The sequence below is a fragment of the Notolepis coatsorum genome (assembly GCF_963971535.1).
Source record: "Notolepis coatsorum genome assembly, chromosome: 7".
NCBI classification, from domain to species: Eukaryota; Metazoa; Chordata; class Actinopteri; order Aulopiformes; family Paralepididae; genus Notolepis; species Notolepis coatsorum.
This window is the reverse complement of record NC_140171.1, coordinates 114,265,456-114,284,102: the sequence shown is the minus strand read 5'-3', so window position 1 is coordinate 114,284,102 and position 18,647 is coordinate 114,265,456. Positions and strand designations below refer to the sequence as shown.

The following is an 18,647-nucleotide window of genomic DNA, read 5'->3' as shown; positions in this document are numbered from 1 at the left end:
AGGAAGCCGCTGCTCGTTACTTAAGAGACTGTTGTTTGATCCCAGCCTGAGCGTCTCAGCACTGGCAGAGCAGACCGCTGTTGCGCGCCAGCTGCCGGGGGGGGGGGCCAGCGTGTGCACTTCTTCTGACCGGAGTGGACTTGAAGAGAACACAGAGGGACTCACCTGCAGGACACAGTGGGCAGGACGCTGCCATTGTGTTAATTCCACACACTAGTTGATTCCAAAACGAGTAAAGACTCTCGAAACGAGCACATGAGGAGAGGAGTAGAGTTCTATCTTTGTGCTGTGAAATCCAAGCAGGGGAACAGGGGAGGCGGTGGCACAGCAGAGTCATTGTAATCTTGGTTGAAACACCAACCGGCTGGCGACATCAAAGACCCTCCGTGGACAAAGACCTCCTCTCAACACCCTCGTTCTTTAAGAAGAAGAAGAAGAACAGACACAGAAGTCGACGCGTGCGAAACCCCGTGCCACGCGCAAAAAAGAGAGGGAAGTCAAGTGACCATAATCCAAAGGACAGAGCAGGTGTTGGGGCTGTCATGGTCCGTGGAGGGGCCACGGCGGTGGCGCCGTCCTGCTGGGGCCTGTGGGCGGTCGGTGCCCTGTCACTAGCGACGCTGTGCCTGGCGGAGGAGGCCATCCGCTGCCCCGTGTGCTCCGAGGAGCGCCTGGCCAGCTGCCGCCTGCCGGACGGCTGCGAGGAGACGGTGCGCGAGCCGGGCTGCGGCTGCTGCCCCACCTGTGCCCTGGCCAAGGGGGCGCACTGTGGCGTCTATTCCCCCCGCTGTGGCACGGGGCTCCGCTGCTACCCGCCGCGCGGTGTGGAGAGGCCCTGCACTCGCTGATGCACGGCCAGGGGGTGGTGCACCGACGAGAGGGAGGTGGAGGAGAACTCAGGTGAGAGATATAACAAGGTCGTCGGGTCGGGGGAGGGGTCCGTGCCTCGGACATGGCTGTGTGTCAACGGGGATCACCGACCTCCTTTGTCTGATAAGGCTGCCATATCAGAGGTCAACACCCCCCCCCCTGATGTTAACTCTCTGTCTTGCGTCACGAAACACAACGCCAAGACACTTCTACCCAGAGTCCACTGCATGTGAGCGCATGAGTAAGGGGGTAACACCTTAATGAAGCCACAGTAGGGATAACGTCGAGTTGAATACTTTTCGAATCTCTAATGTCAGATTAGAAGGTGTGTATCACTGCGTACGTAATGACCACATGTAGTCACGGTCCAAGAGGTGTCTCCATCATCGCACCGGGCTCTCTCTGTTCACCCCGTCTCCTGGTGGGACCGTGTGGGCCGGGTAACACCAGAATGCTCTCTCTCCCTCTCTCTCTCTCTCTCTCTCTCTCTCTCTCTCTCTCTCTCTCTCTCTCTCTCTCTCTCTCTCTCTCTCTCTCGCTTCTCTCTCTCTCTCTCCCTGCTCCCTGGCCTTACCTGAGCCCGTCAGGGTGGGGTGTGACAATGCGCTGCTTGTTACCCTAATCTCGGCTAAGCCCCGAACTAGAGTACACACACCAGCTCCTCTCACGCATGGCCTGACGGGGGGAGCTCACACAGTCCCTCCGCTGTCTCCCGGCCGGCCGCTGGCTGTGAAAGGGCCCCCCTGCTACTACCAGACGCAGAGCGGGCTCAGAGACGAGCACTGTGGCGATAGCTAGGGGTGGGCGTGTACGCACGTAAGGCTGTATGCACGCTCTGTGAGCGGCTTGTATGTGTTTGCATGTCTGCCGAGACTGTGTGGTGTGTGTGTGTGTGTGTGTGTGTCTGAGTGAGAGCAGTGGCTCTGACTACGTTCTTTTCATGCGTTTGATTTGGAGGGAGAGAGAGAGAGAGAGAGGGAGAGAGAGAGAGAGAGAGAGAGAGAGAGAGAGAGAGAGAGAGAGAGAGAGAGAGAGAGAGAGAGAAAGAGAGTCAAATCAATAGTTTTGTATGTGCGGCAAATTGTCTTCTCTTGGTCCTATATACATAGTGGTAGCCATGTAATGCAGGGGGAAGTGCAGAGAGTGTGTGTGCATGTGTATGTGTGTGTGTGTGTGTGTTGTATGTGTGTGTGTGTGTGTGTCGTGTGTGTGTGTGTGTGCGTGTGGTGTGTGCGTGTGCGTGCGTGGTGTGTGTGTGCATGTGCATGTGCGTGTGTGTGCGTGTGTGTGCGTGTGCGTGTGCGCGTGCGCGCGTGTGTGTGTGTGTGTAATGAGAGGAGGTAATAAAAGCTGCCTGTCTGCAGTATAAAATGACTCCATAATGGAGTGCGGCCAGTCTGGGGCTATTAGAGCTCCTCTGCAATCAGTGATTCACTTGGTGCTCTTCCACGGATGCTCCCATTCCACCTCCTCCTCCTCTTCCTCCTCCCTCCCCCTTCTCCCCCCTCCTCCTCCCTACTGCAGATGTCTGACTCCTCTTCTCCTGGAGATGTCTTTATCGCAGTCTTCTGAGCAGACGTCTTATTCCTGTTCAACCACCCCCCCACCCCTCTCCTCTCTCTCTCTCTCTCTCTCTCTCTCTCTCTCTCTCTCTCTCTCTCTCTCTCTCTCTCTCTCTCTCTCTCTCTCTCTCTCTCTCTCTCTCTCTCTCTCTCTCTCTCTCTCTCTCTCTGTATTTGCATTCTTCTTACAAAGCAAGAAAATCTGTTTCCACTTTAACGTGGGGGGACGTCTAATACTGTACGACTTACCTGCTTTTCCTGTTGCAGCTCATTCCTTCTTAGACATCAACTTCTTTCCTCTGCTGCTCCTGGTGTGGATGACACTGTTCTTACTGTCTCTCTCCCTTTGCTTTCCCAAGGGGGGGGGGATCATGGACCATTTGTCATGGTGGTAATTTCCATTATACCATTTGGGTTTCAGAAGGCAATCGTTAAAACGAGCGGCTCTCTCATTTGTTCCAGATAGTCCGCTAATTGGCCCGGCATTGCTTCCACCGCGCCTGGGCTCCCGGACGGTCATTAGTAATGGCATTCGACTGTCAGTCAGTGCCAGAACAGCAAAAAGTTTTGGATCAACTTAACTTGACATAAAAACTCCCAGAGACTCTCTCTCTCCATTGCAGCATCTGTTTCCCCCGGCCTAGGGTGCACCGCCACCCCCCCCCCCCCCCCTCCCCTCCCACCCTCTCAAGCCTTCGAGCGCATCGCCCACCGCGTCCAGCTCCTCTATGAGGATGAGCTCATCGGCACTCTGGCTGCCAGAGTGGAAATGAGAGCCTTCTGCTCGCTCGCTGTGTGCAGGGGCCAAGCCAGCGTAGGTTAGGCCCTCTCTGCACATAGCGTGACTAAACGGAATCAGAACGAGAGGGGAAAGCTGTTTAGAGCTCGATAAAAAAAGGAAGACTCCGTCGGTCCATCCGTGCTGGATAATCTTCCTAAACCTTGTTTACTGAACAGCTTTGATGTCTCTGTTGTCTGATGGAGGACGGGACAGAACTGGGTTAGAGGTGTTGGCGGGCGGGCCGGGTAGGAGATGGGAGGTGGGGGTGGGTCGGTGGGGGCGGGGGGGGGGATTATCTGCTCCATTCCCCTGATGTGGGGGGGGGGGGGGGGGGGGGGGGGTGATGATTGGATTGAAGGTTTCTGAGTGTTTAGAAGTTCTTGTTGTTAGTGTTTGGAGTTCTTGTTTGCGTCTCCAGCGCTCCTCCGCGCCTCTGTCATAACAAAGCAGAGAAGCTGTAGTCAATAAACCTCACTGTACATCAATACTCCTGAGCAGTGGCTCACAATCCCCTGTATAAGAATGTTCAATGTAAACCCTGCACCAGAGAGGCACTCAGAGAGGCAGGGGGAGCTGTGTGTGTGTGTGTGTGTGTGTGTGTGTGTGTGTGTGTGTGTGTGTGTGTGTGTGTGTGTGTGTGTGTGTGTGTACGTGTACGTGTGCGTGCATGTGCTGTGTGTGTGTGGGAGGAGAAACCTCAGAAGTATGAGGAGAGTTCCTTTGTGGCACATTCACCATTCTGATGCATTATTAAACCAGGGGTGCTTCTCCAGAAGACATGTCCCACACCAGCCCAGTCCTAGCAACAGTGAACATGCTAGATAAAAATAGAAGAGGGTTTTAAAAAAAACAAACAGAGGTTTCAGGAAGAAAAGGACACTGTGATAGAGAAAGAGGTGGGACCGGCGGTCAAAGTGAATGCGGGTGTGCGGACAAACGGGTAAAGCAAGAGAGGTTTTGGTCAGCAGATGATTGGGCAAATATGTTGCTTCTAATGCAAAGACAAATCTACAACAACAACAAACACAAGTAAACACGTTAGGATGGTATATACTGTAAAATCACAGCTCCCTTTCCCCCGTGGTTAAATACAGTGTCGTTCAACGGTCCTTTACTTGCGAAGATTCATCAAATGTGCGGCTATTCTTAAAGTCAATTTCCATGGCAACGGCAAGCAATGTTCTGTGTCACATGTCCGGGCCCATAGGGCAGCTTCCCCGGTGCTCCTTAATATCCCATTCTTAGAAACCCTCTCTATCTTTACATCATCATGCATGTTGGCACCCGCTCCAACATCCTGGCCAAGTCTCGCTTGGTGTCATATTCAAATGCTTCCTGTAACTGTGATACAGATATTTACTAACAGAGACCGATGTCAGTATGAAAGACCCACAACGCCTAATGGACATCAAAGAGACATGTGACGAATTCCAATATTTATTTCCATGGCCTAGGAAAGTTCAATCAATATGTGTGATTGTGAGCTACTCTCTCATGAAGCCAGAAAACCAAGTCTCAAACTTGTCATTAAGTGTAAATGTCTGGAGCTGCTCCGTTGACAGTGAATGCAAGACTGATTTTGTGGAACCCATAGAATGTTTTTTTAAATACCCAAATTACCGTTATTCTATAGTAGTGGTCTGAAACTGAAACTGTACCTATGAACTCAGAACATTCCCCGGGGTGCTCTCAGTGTCACCTTTACCATCTCTCCCAATGCATTGTCTATGGAGCAGCTCCAGACTTGATGGCGTCACCAATTTGGAGTTTTAGCTACTCTAATTTTGGGATTTGGGAAAGTTATTCACATTCATTAACATTCTGGACTGCCCTAAAGCCATAGGTCTGATGATTCTGAAAATGGGTGTAGTTCCCCTTTAACTATGCACAGTCTACTGTGACTTACAGGTCCACATGAAACCAACACGCTAACCTGTATAGACCCTCTGTCCTCTTGTGTTGTTGCAAGGAAGAACTCTTGTCAAGAAATCACATTGTCTTGAGTTATGAACTGATTAAAAGTTTATGGTGCCAAATAAGGATTTTGCCCCCCACTCCTAGCAGATGTCCCCTGGTATGTATTTGCTTATTTTGGGTTATGCGGCGCATTTGTACAGCTGGGTCTTCTATGCAGGAGTAAATGTGATTAACGTTAACTAATTGCCTCTATCCATGGGCTACAGAGTCCCCTCTGGCGCCGGAGCTGTGGAGGTAGAGATATCCACAAACAATCCAATGTGGACAACACCAAAGGATGGGTCCTGGACACGACACATGGACCCCCAAAGGCCACAGTGATTTCATGATGTGAAAGCTATTCAAATTGACTTGTTCCATGTTGCCTGGAACATTGCACTAGTATTGATAACATCTGGGCCTTTGGGTAATGTAATGGGTATTGTTTGAGCGGTTTTCATCAATGTTAATCTATGCCCTTTGTAAATGTCAAATATTTGTTTGTACGGAAACAAGTAATTCAATGACGTCACAAATGGGCCAGGAAACAGAAAATATATTCCGATCAAAACGGTCTTAAATGAGCGTAATGTTACTGTTGGCGTGGGTAGTGATGTTGCTTTAATTGCTCTTTTTTCCTCCTCGTAATTTTGCTCAGGCCTCTGATTCTGAACACTTCCCAAAACAAGCTAAATCACTTCAAAATGGTAATAATGACAGTTTCATATGAAGGCACGGTTCACGGTTTTTACTATGCATATCTGAATCTTCAGAAACAGAGTCTTTTGGGTGTATCCAAAGAAGCTCTGGAGTTTTCTTTTAAGATTCAAGACACAAGGGGACATTGCCTCTCTGGTATCTCTGGTATAAAATCTCACAGAATCTCATAAACTGCTGCACATGTTCCAGCTTCTGGCTTTACAAAGGACTACACCACAGGGAAAAAAAGAGTGGGCGTCAGACAACACCATTCAAAGGTCAACGCTCCTCACAAACACACACAGAGTGGAGAGTTTGAGCATTTACCTCTGGTTACGATGACCTGGCGAGAGAGAGTGCGCTGATCGAGAGAGAGGGTTGAGGAAACGTAAATTACCCAATTATTGTTTTCGGGTAAATGAGTTTAATGTTACTTTGTGGTGGAATTCCCCTTTAATAGAACATAAAGAAATATCCCAATGATAAAAAGAACAAAGCTGTTTACATAAGGTGTTGCAATCCACTTACCCATATCAACATATTGTAGCGACCCTGAGTTTGGGGGTCATTGGTCAGCCGAGCTGTCACTCAGCACTCCGCCATCTCGGGCTTGCACTGACGCTATTGGTCGCTTAAGCCACGGGGTGACAGAGGCTGGAGTACAGGGGCTGGCCTCGGCTAAAGGTATAAGAGGGTGTCGCACCCAGCGTGCTCTCTCTCTGGTTAGTTAACAGCAGTATGGGAAGTTCAGAGGCAGTTGTTGGGAACAACGAGAGGTGATGCACCCAGGTTGTATGCTGTAAACCAGAGACTGTAATAAACAACAACGTGAGAACTAACCCCCCTGAGTCGGTGAGTCGTCAATAACGGAGAATGGTACACTGGTGTCAGAAGAAAAAATTCGGCTAATGAAGAGTAGCCTAGCTTAGCTTACAGTTAGCATCAGGTTTAGCATGGCAGAAATGGAAGCCGGCGCCGTTAACATTAAGAAGGGAAAAGAGGAAGACGGTGAGGAGCGGTCGGGTGACACGGACATGGAGTGTAAAGAACAGTTTGCAAAATTATACGCCGGCCGAGGCAGGCCAATGCCGGTTCGTGGGGCCCCGGTTCCCGCTGGACGGAGGTCAGAGGTGTCCAGCGAGGTACACAAACATGGCGGCGCCCATGGCACGATGGCAGGCCCAGCAGAGTAGACGCCGAAAGACCCGGGGAGCCACCACAGAGCGACCTAGAAGGCCGGACCCGGGGGACATAGGGATATTTGCCACATGGTACAGAGCCATGGTGAAATGGAACTCTGCCGGATGCAGAGCCACGATTACATGGAACTCTCTGGTGTGCACAGCAGAGTGCTCTTTCCCGTCACAGGATCCAGCGGTGAGGCAGGGAGTCCTCCCTCTTCACCAGGACCCAGCAGCGTGTCCTCTCCCTTCGCCGGGGCATAGCAGAGTGTCCTTGTCACCTAAGGGACTTAGTATGGGCCCAAGGGGGGAGGCAGAGACTATGATGGATGAATGGGTTATACTGAATGAAGAAAGAAAAGAAAAGAAAACCCTTGTAAAGTGTGGTGTATTGTGTTGGGTACTGTGGGGATTTGAGTACTGGGTTTAGCGGGTATTGGGGTGGGAAGCAAGACTGTCTCTGTTGGGGAGGGTGTCTCACTGTCGGTCTGGAACAGGAGGACGTGAGCAACCTGGTGAACCAAAGGAGCATTTGGTGGTTGTCGTCTCCTGGGGCCTGACAGAGAGGGTTGCAGCCGGTAACCAACAGAGCACGTCGGGGCTAGCAGTGAGCGTGGCGTCGTAACCGGTGGTTAGGCTATAGCCACCGGAAGCGTCGTGTGGCTAGCTGCTGGCCCAGCATTTCTGGGGGGGGGGGGGGGGTAATTTTGTGGACTGTGGGTGGGTTTGGTTCGTCTCTCGGGGCGAGAGACTTAGTTGTGGGGGGGTAATGTAGCGGCCCTGAGCTTGGGGGTCTTTGGTCAGCCGAGCTGTCACTCAGCACTCCGCCATCTCGGGCTTGCACTGACGCTATTGGTCGCTTAAGCCGCGGGGTGACAGAGGCTGGAGTACAGGGGCTGGCCTCGGCTAAAGGTATAAGAGGGTGTGGCACCCAGCGTGCTCTCTCTCTGGTTAGTTAACAGCAGTATGGGAAGTTCAGAGGCAGTTGTTGGGAATGACGAGAGGTGATGCACCCAGGTTGTATGCTGTAAACCAGAGACTGTAATAAACAACAACGTGAGAACTAACCCCCCTGAGTCGGTGAGTCGTCAATAACGGAGAACGTTACAATATTAACAGCAAGCATTATTTATTTATTTATTTTGATTTCCTATTATGTATTTTCATATATTTGAGATAGAAATGATTAGCATTTGTTAGTAGAATGCTAGTGCAAGTCAGTAGGGCTATAAACCATTACTCTGAAAAACATGTGGCATATTGCAAATTCTTTCCTGTTTCACAATTTCTTTTTACAAGCATCGATGCAGTGATGATTATCCAGAAAAGGGGTTTCAGGCCCATTAACTTCCACTAGTATTGCCAACAAAGTGTTAATAAATGTTAATAATGTGCTTCTAATGTCTCAATAATAAAACCACTTGAATGACATTAAGTGCCTTTTTTTTATATAACTTTCTTTATTGGAAGAGTTGTGCAGGTACAAAAGTATCAAAGTGCAGCTGAGAGAGAACTGCCTGGCCAGTAATGTGGTGAAGGCAAGAACACAATGTGCTATTTAAGAGGTAAGAGGTTGCAGAGGGACACCGAACAAGGCCACGAGAGGATCAGGGGTGATAATAGTATTGTATGCTGTGCCAATGGTTTAGAAGATTTCGGACCAGAATGTGGCAAGGCTGGGGCACGACCAGAACATGTGGGTATGGTCGGCAGGAGATTGTTTGCACCTATTACATGAGTCAGTTACATTAGGATAAATTCAAGACAGCCTCAAGTTAGTGTAGTGGACTTTGTGTAAAATTTTGCACTGTGTGAGGCCGTGTCTGATCAAAGGCCAGGGAAAAGAGGTGTGTTTTGAGCAATGATTTAAAAACCTCTAGGCTCTGGGCAGATCTTATGTGGGGGAGGCTGTTCCAGAGCCGGGGGGCAGCAGCAGTGAAGGCTCTATCTCCCCTAGTTTTTAGACTGGTCCTACGCATCTCCAGCAGCAGCGTGGGCAACGAAGGTTATCCTATAACCCTAGTTATATAAGTACTAGCGAGCGCTCTGCTCTTTAGTGGGATATTCCCCTGTCACCTACTGTGACCTTGAACGTTTCCTGCCACAATGCACCTACACCTGTCCGGCCACGCCCACTTCCGCCCATGTGTTTAAGCGAGGGGTGTGACCGTACTTCTGCTCTTCCCTAGTGTTGACCGTTATTCGGAAAACAATTAGGGGCCATCAGTGAGTGAGAGCAGAGTGCTCGCTAGTACTCATATAACTAGGGTTATAGGATAACCTTTGTTATATTCCGTACTAGCTCTGCGCTCTGCTCTTTAGTGGGACACAAGAGCGGAGTAGGGCGGAGAGCCCGACAAATGCACCCGCTGAGGTCCCCTACAACCATCAGAACACCGGGGAGGGTCCGGGCCCCCCCCACCCCCCCTAGTGAGGGGTGGGGGGGGGGGAACAGGACACTGAGGGCGGAATCCACAGAGAATGGATTGCGCGATGCAAATTGCATTCACGGAGCCTGCTCTGCGTCTGCGAGGTATCCACAAAGCACATTGCTCGACCGCTTCCACACCTCGTGGGGTCGGGGTCATTAAACCCCGACACTGCCCATGAGGCATCCCGTGTGGTCGGAATTCGAAACCCTGACCCTGCGGGCAAAGCCATAGCAGCGGGGCGCGAAGGAGGTCCCAGCCCCAGGCCACTCAAGGCAGGCTTACCGCAGAGTCCAGGACCCGACAAAAGGGACCTGGTGAGGTCAACGAGGCCGTGGCATCGAGACCTCTCCAGGCGTTTACTCGTGACACCACCCTCTACACCGCCAGCGCATCGGACAGGGACTACAACAGGTGAAGGCCCTTCTCTGCCTGGCACGCCGAGAGGACCCCCAGAGGAAGAGGCTCTGAAAAACTCCCGGAGGAGGAGGCTCTGTAAGGAGGTTCTCTCTCTGAGGAGGAGGCTCCGCTGAGGGGGGGAACGCTCCGAAGAACTTCCTGAGGAGGCTTTGAAACTGCCTGAGGAGGAGGCTCTGAAGTTCTCTGAGGCAGATGTCATTGGTTTCGATAAAAAAAACACCACAGGAGGCGCCTCAAAGACGGTCTGCATACGCGAACGCACAGCTCTCGGTGGCCCACCTAATGGGCGTGAAACCCCCCTGTCGATGCTTGATCTACCCCATAATTTCCCCCTGGAAATGTACACGAGCCCTCGAGCTAGCCTAGTGAGCTGGCGCTCGGTAGAGAAAAAAACCCTTCCCGGCCGACCGCATAAGAAACGCTGTACAGACCAGAGCGCGCTGGCCCCAAGGCTGTTTCAAATAAACACCTGAGAACACACCCGGGCCAGTCGCTGATACCGGTCCCGTAAGACGAAGCGCTGATATCGAACAGTGTGTAGGCTCGTAAAACCTGAGAACGGTGGCGGGCGAATTCTGACAAGAAAGAGCCCCCACAACGTTTCTCCCCCCTGTCTGGGTAAAACCAGGAGGGACCCGGTCCCGAAGGATGCTGAAACAGGGTTTATATACGGATCCTGGGAAAAAACCGTCCATCACAAATTCTGCTCACACGAGAGGGGAAGATGCCAGGTTTATCCCGGAGAGACCTCACAATCGACAACGTGAGTCGAGACCTGCCATGCAGACCTCAACTCATGGACATATCTCTCGGGCCAATAAGAAAACGTGAAAGCCTGTGACGTTAACAATGGCTGGGAACCCCAGCCCCACCCACTAAGTTTGGTGTGGGCATGGGGAATCCCCCCCCTCCCCGTGACGAGCAGGATATGCAACGTCGAGGGAGCTGACGGGGCGGAATCCTATGCACTTGCGTGATGACGCTAGAGCGTACGAGGGATTCCGAGTGAGAAAAGGTGCGCTCGTTTTGAGCCACGTCCTCCCCATCTGCCGTCAGTATTTTAAAGGATATAACCATATCCAAAGGGGAGGGTTTATGCTCACCCCCCCCAACCAACCCCACGTAAACACGAAACATGTAAGAGGTGAAAACAGAGAGTGGCTACCAGCTGTGCGGCGTGTCACAAATGAAAGGCACATACAAGCATGTACTCGCTTTATTGTATTGCACAACCAAAACAGCTAACCACCAACCATGGGGCCAGGCCACGTCTGTTTAAAAGACGCGTCCACCGAAAACCTATGGCTCTGTTTCATAAGCGAAAAACGTGTTGCCTGCCATGTTTTTCACCTTATCACGTAAAGCGACATATCGGCGGGATGAAGAGAGGGACAAAAGCCCTTGGCTACGTGCTAATGTACATTGCTTTGCAAAGCTAACACAAATGGCAACACCACTCACGGATTCAGAGTCTACGTTTGTTTAAAAAACGTGTTCCCTCACAGCTCCGGCGTTGTCACCAGCTTGGCTGGCCGTTCACACTAATACAATTGGCAGTATTAGAGGGTGGGAAAGCTGGCGGGGTGGGTCCGGGTCGTTGTAAACAGCGACTCCTACAGTTCGGTCGGGGCGTAGTGTGATCTAAGGGGGGTAGTGTGATCCTTCCACACGTTACACCCTCTCAGTGAGAGTCCGCGCTGCCAGGTGAAAAGAAGCGGTTGATTGGCTAGACGTGTGTCGGAGGAAGCACGTGATAGCCTCCACTCTCCCAGACCGACTGTGGGGGGTAAGACCAGGAAGGGGATTGGGAATTGGCATAACGACTAACATTGGGATGGGAGAAAATCGGAGGAAAAAGGAGAAAAAAATAAAAATAATAAAAACGTGTTCCCACATGAATCGCGTAACTCTCCTCATATACAAGAAAATGCTGCCCGTCAATACTTTAGCTGCTTTAAACAGAAAAGACAGCGGGCCCTCATTACTTATTTTGTACGCATACCCAAAATACACAGTGAATAATCACACGTTTGTTATAACAAAAACCGTCACTCTCCAAAGAGGGACTTTTGATTTGAACATAGTATTTTGAGGGGGGGGGGGTAGAAATTAATAGGGTGTTAAACATGAATGCCGGAGAGGGGGAACAGAGCCGTCATCTCCCGCCGTGCGTGGCGCGTCCTCACTTGCCCCCTCGGGCAGACGGCCCAGGGGGACGGTTCGGGGGTGCAGCTTGCGCTCGCAGGTCCCTACCTTTCCCCCCGGGCGCAGGGTAGCTGGTACCAGGCCGAGGTATGCTGTCGGGCTCTCCCCCTCGGTGGCGAGCCTTCTTGCTGGCGCTGGCGCCGGCGGGTGTGCTGGCTGTAGCCCTACAGCGCCGTTGGTGGGTGGTCGCCGTGTAGCCGGGTCGGGGGAAGTGCTGAATGAGGACAGGCCGCTGCTCCTCCATCTCCTCCGCTCGTCCAGCGATGCCTGCTCCAGCCACAGGTGTCGTTGAGTCAGGGTAGCCAGAGTGTGCATCTTCCCTGCAGCTATGGCCTGGAGCTGGGTTATGGGTTAGGTGCAGGATAGCACCCAACGCCTGCGTGTCGAAGAAGCGCTGCTCCGGGTCCAGGTCCTCCCCGCCCGCCATCAGCCCCGACTGGAAGCGTGCCAGCTGCGTGATGTTAGAAGACGCAGCCAGGTTTTGCGTCGAGGCGATGTAGGATTGGTCGGACCAGTAGGCCAGCTGCCGGACCGACCTCCCCTTCGGAAGAGCCTTCTTCCGGGGGTCCCACACCATCTCAGGGAAAAGAACGGCTGCCATCGGGTTGTCAAGCCACAGAACGCCGTCCTTTAGACCCTGGACCAGACCCTCTACCTGCGTGAACGGCAGGTAGGTGGGGGTCAGGCCGACGATGTGGGGCACCACCTGTCCCCGAGTCACATAGGCGCCTATGGCTGGGAAGGCCGGGCACACTATGCTTGGCTCCCTCAGTGTGCGGCGTTGGAATGCATGGCCTACCATGTCATCGGGAACAGGTGCCGGCAGGGGCATCGGTAAGGGGATGCCGTTATCGCACGCTGCTGCCGCCATAATCTCAGGGAAGAGAGCCCGCAGCTCTCCCTGCTGTCTCTCCTCCACCTCGCTCGCATCCCTTGCGCACGGGTAGCCGGAACCACTTGATAGGTGGGGGCTGAAGCCCGACGATGTAGAAGGGGCGTCTCGCCACAGAGTTGGTAAGTCAAACCCAGTCTCCGTATACGAGGCTTCCCGGTGTGGAACCAGGGCCTGGGGCTCTGATTCCGCCGGGGCATCGAAGAGGAATTCGCTGTCCCCCTCCATATAATCCTCAGTTTCTACCCCCCTCCGGGGCCAGCTGTTCCGCAGAACCGAACACCTCCGGTCCTGCGTACTGAACTCTGCCGCCAGACCACCTGCCCCCGCTGGTCACCGCCACGTGACGGGAGTGAACAGAAGCGGAGAGTTTGCGCCGCAAATCATCACCCACCAAAGAGACAGTCGGACTAGCCGACTGTCTCTCGGTGGGGACGCTGGCACACCCAGCTCTGCGTGCCGCTGGGGCTCACCTTCCTGCCACAAACGTGGAGTCAGGGAACCCCCACGGCGCACGGACAGCTGGTGGAGGCCTGATCGGTAGTTCCCAGGTCCCGGTGGTGATGTCATTTTCCAAGGAAAAAACACAACACAACACAAAAACTAAATTTAAAACCTATAGCTAACAATTGTTTAACGCTTCTGAGGTGTGCCTGTAGCAACGGACTTCCGAGAAGTGAAAGATAAGGGAAGAGCGGAAGTACGGTCACATCCCTCGCTTAAATACATGGACGGAAGTGGGCGTGGCCGGACAGGTGTAGGTACATTGTGGCAGGAAACTTTCAAGGTCACAGTAGGTGACAGGGGAATATCCCACTAAAGAGCAGAGCGCAGAGCTAGTACGAAATATAACACTATTCCCAGCTCTCGCTCCCAAGAGTCCTTAGGGCTGGTTACTGGGGTATCAGTAGCGGAGTTGACCAGATAATAGATGTTAGAAATTAGAAGTTTTTTTCTGGATTGAGGGCCATTAGTGTGTCTATAAGAGTTTCTGGGGGACGACTAGGGAATTTGGGGTTCTGATTCTGAGTAAAGTGCCTAATTTGAAAAAAAAGGAAACAGGTGGGATTTGGGAAGGTCAAATCTCTTTGAGATGTCTGAAAAAGACATGAAGGTCCCGTGGTCATAAAGAACTTTAAATGTAGTTATCCCTTTATCAAACCAAGATCGAAAGGCTAAATCGGGGCAAGAAGGCAGAAATAGATGGTTGTTAAAAATAGGGGCGAGGCCCTATGTAGGCAGAGGCTTTTCCTAAATTGAATCCAAATTCAATCACCAATGGGTTTGAAGAAAACGTAGTAACAGAGAGCAGTAGTTGAGAGTACACCAGGGAGTGAAGGGATTGTTTAGAGGAAGAGAGTTCCATATCGACCCATACGGGGCACAGATTGTCAGTCGTGTCATTGACCCAATATAGAAGTTTATGAATGTTACAAGACCAATAATAGTGTAGGAAATTTGGCAATGCCAGAACACAGAGAGCTTTGGGGAGCTGTAAAACTGATCTCCTGATACGTGGATTCTTATTACCCCAGAGCTTATTAGTTGATCAAATGTCTTAAAAAATGACTTTTTAACACTATGGTCGCCAAAAACGCTGTACCACGTCATTCCCCGCCATGCTCATTCTGCCAAAGACGCCGTACCATGTCTTTGATATCAATATTTCAAAAATCTGTGATCGAAATCATATTTCTCCCCCGGAGACTTGAGATCTACTGTTGATCCCCTCTCAACTCTCCAACGGTTCAAGAGCGCCATCTGGTGGCCGATCGGCGGATCGCCCAGAGCGGAAACAGGAAATGGAAGCTGGTGCTCATTCCAATTCGGTCCGATCACTTGCTAATAGTCCCAGGACTCGAGCTAGACACAACGGATAGCAATCCGTTACCAATAACTCGATAAACAACATGATTTGGACGTATATACTATTATACAACCTGGAAATGGATCCATAATAGGAATATTTCTGCTCCACGCTCATCGCCCAACGCTATGAGGAAGCTACGGTAAGATTCAGCGTTATTCGATGATCTAATGATCATATCACCCACACTAGATGAATCATCTAACGTTGGCCACGGAATTATAAACGACCCCCCCCCCCCATCCGGTCAACATCAGATGATCAGTAGTAACTTCTAGAAGCACGTCCATTTGACATTTTTTATCTCGCGCAGATTCCTATCAAACTGTATTTGATCATCAATATAATGCATTTGGGGCTATAAATCACGCTCTGGAGAAAGCTGCAGAAAACGATAAAAACATACTTATACTTTAGACCGTATTTTAGTATGAATATGTGAATGAAAAAGTATAACGTTGCTACACCCTGAACAATAGATACTTGATGTTGAATGGGCCATAGTAATGTCAATTTAGCAATACAATTAAAAAAGTTATAGCCCTGCAAAGAAGGGGAACTTCTCCATAGACAAATAGAGCTGGCGGAGGATGGTATATTAAGAATATAAGCCTGGTGACCAAAGTGTTAATGAGGACCGGGATATGGGTGAAAAGGTATAAAAACGTTGGCAGCACTACCATTTTAACTAAATTAACTGCCCACCAGTGACAATGGAAGACCCGCCCGCCCATCTATCAAAATCAAGTTTACACTTGATTACAGAAATTCTGGGGTATATTTTTGGCTGATGTATTGATTGGAAAAAGTAAACTTTTGTGGAGGTTCAACTTATAGCCTGAGTAAGACCCCAACTTGTCCATTATATTGAGGACTACAGGGAGAGAAGCAGCTGGGTTGGACATGTACAGAAGGGGGTCATCGGCATATAAAGACAATTTATTAACTTTTCCGGCCCGGGTAATGCCCTCGAATCCCTCCTCCTGTCGCAACCAGATGGCCAACGGTTCAATGGCTAGGGCAAATAGAAGGGGAGAAAGGGGACAGCCCTGTCTTGTGCCCCGATGAAGGGGAAATGAGGCTGACTGGAGTCCATTTGTATGGACTGAGGCGACTGGGCAAGCATAAACCAGCCTAATCCAGGCAATAAAATCTGGGCTGAAACCAAATTTCTGCTATATAAAGAAGAGATACCCCCACTCCACCCTGTCAAAGGCCTTATCTGCATCCAGTGAAACAATGACTTCTGGGCATTTTCAATTAGGGGAGTTGAGAATATTAAGGAGCCTCCTTGTGTTATGGAAAGACCCAGCATGAATTCTGTTTGGTCAATTGAAATTAAGCTTGATAGAACCTGCTGTAAGCGTTAGGCTAGAATTTTGGACAGCATTTTTAAATCTACATTTAGGAGGGAAATGGGCCTATAGCTTCCACAGAGGAGAGGGTCTTTATCACTCTTGAGCAGGAGAGAGATCGAGGCCTCCGACAGAGTATAAAGCAGGCGATCCTCCGAAAAGGACTCATTATACATATTCTAAAGGGCTGGGGCAATGGAGGCAGAGAATAACTTAAAAAACTGAACCCATCAGGGCCCGGTGTAGGGGTGGGGATATGACATATTAAATAAATATCAGGTACAGTTCATTAACGAAACACTTTTTAAACGTATCTTGGACATCGTGATGTTTCTCACAAACCCTCACATCAGTGTATAAGCCGCCGTGGTTGAGATGAGACTTACTTTGGCGCAGCGCTTTACTCTCTCGTCTCTCCCTCTCACAGAATTTTCTTTACACACTCGCCCAACTTACGCCACGTACACGCACAGACACACACACCCAGAGACGGAGAGGCGGTGCCACAGGTTTGTTTGGAGGAAACCGGGAACGGGGATACGAGAGCGTGAGAGAAGTGGAGAGAGTTTAGCGAGTTTAAACGCTAGCCCTATGTGTTTTATTCAGAAGCGGCAATGGAATATGGAGGCGCCGAGGCAGATGAACTAGTTCCAAAAAATAGTAGCCTCGCATTCTAACCGTTAGCATTGCGGCTAGCATAAATGAGCTAATAAGTCAAGTCAAGTCAAGTCAAGAGTTTTATTTGTCACGGCATACAAGTATACAATGAAATGCGGGTGGTCTTGCCCGCAACGATGTGCAATACAGTAGTACAACATATAATAGAATCCAATAAAAACAACATTGTGCAATAAACAGGTAACATAGTGGGACATCTCGGTATCTGTACATAGTTATTTACAGAGCATGTAGGACATGCTAGGTCCTTTGGTAGTGCATACACTGTTACTGTTGCTATACTATTTTTAAAGTGACCTTTCCTTTGTGGCCTGCTCATGTTAAAGTGGCTGCTAGTGTGCGAGCGTGCACAGCGTGCGTGTCATGTGTGTGCTCATGTGTGCTTGTGTGTGGAGAGTTCAGTGTTCTGTGGCACTCAGTGTTCATTGTTCAAGGCTCTGATGGCTTGGGGGAAGAAGCTGAGCCGAAGCCTCTCTGTCCTAGTAGCTGGGTTTCGCAGGCGTCTGCCTAACCTCAGCAGCTGGAACAGGCTGTTATTGGGGTGGTGAGGGTCTTTCATTATTCTGCAGGCTCTGGATTTGCACCTCTTGTTGTATAGAACCTGCAGGGGAGGTAGTGCAATACCCGTGGTACGCTCGGCTGAGCGCACCACTCTCTGTAGGGCCTTCTTGTCCTGTGCCGTGCTGTTTCCATACCAGGCAGTGATGTTTCCAGTCAAGATGCTCTCTACAGCTCTGGAGTAGAAGGACTGGAGTATCTTCCCTGATACTCTGAACTTCCTTAACTGTCTCAGGTGGTAGAGGCGCTGCTTCGCCTTTTTTACGACTGTGTCTATGTGTGTTGACCATGTCAGATCCTCTGAGATGTGGACCCCCAGGTACTTAAAGCTGCTCACCCTGTCCACGGTAGCCCCGTTTATCATCAGTGGTGTGTGTGTCTCCTGCTGTCCTCTCCTATAATCCACGATCAGCTCCTTGGTTTTACCAATGTTCAGGAGCAGGCTGTTGTCCTGGCACCAGCGTTCCAGTACCTCAACCTCCTCCCGGTAGGCCTTCTCGTCGTTGTCCGAGATCAGTCCCACCACCACCGTGTCGTCTGCAAACTTCACTATGGAGTTGGAGCTGAACTTGGCCACACAATCGTGTGTGTAGAGTGAGTACAGCAGGGGGCTCAGAACACAGCCCTGGGGGGACCCGATGCTCAGGGTGATGGTGTTGGAGGTCTGACCCCCCACCCTGACCGCCTGGGGTCTTTCACTCAGAAAGTCCAGTACCCAGGCGCTCAGGGCGGAGCTCAGACCCAGCTCGATCAGCTTGTCCACCAGTCTGGTGGGGACTATGGTGTTGAACGCTGAGCTGTAGTCAATGAACAACAGTCTCACATAGCCCCCCTTCTGGCGGTCAAGGTGAGAGAGGGTGCTGTGCAGTACCTGGGAGACCGCATCGTCAGTGGACCTATTTGTCCTGTATGCAAATTGCATAGGGTCCATATCACTGGGGAGGGAGGCACAAATGTGATCCTTGACCAGCCTCTCAAAACATTTCATGACCACAGAGGTGAGTGCCACCGGTCTGTAGTCATTGAGACATGTTGGGGAGGGTTTCTTCGGTACAGGGATGATGGTAGACATCTTGAAGCAGGCAGGGACCACTGACTCCGCCAGGGATTGATTAAATATGGCGGTGAACACAGGGGCTAGCTGGTTGGCACAGGACTTAAGTATGCGTCCTGTTATACCATCCGGGGCAGCCG

General features: G+C 50.8%; 1 protein-coding gene across 1 annotated transcript in view; it reads left to right on the top strand.

Moving 5' to 3' along the window:
• LOC311232249 (insulin-like growth factor-binding protein 4) overlaps window positions 1-18,647 on the top strand; it is a 112,104-nt gene that overhangs the window by 28 nt on the left and 93,429 nt on the right. The window contains 3 exon segments of the mRNA XM_084318989.1: window positions 1-834; window positions 837-865; window positions 867-900. The exon segment at window positions 1-834 is cut by the window's left edge and continues 28 nt beyond it. Coding sequence (XP_084175115.1) covers window positions 543-834; window positions 837-865; window positions 867-900 — 355 coding nt within the window. The 5' untranslated portion in view covers window positions 1-542.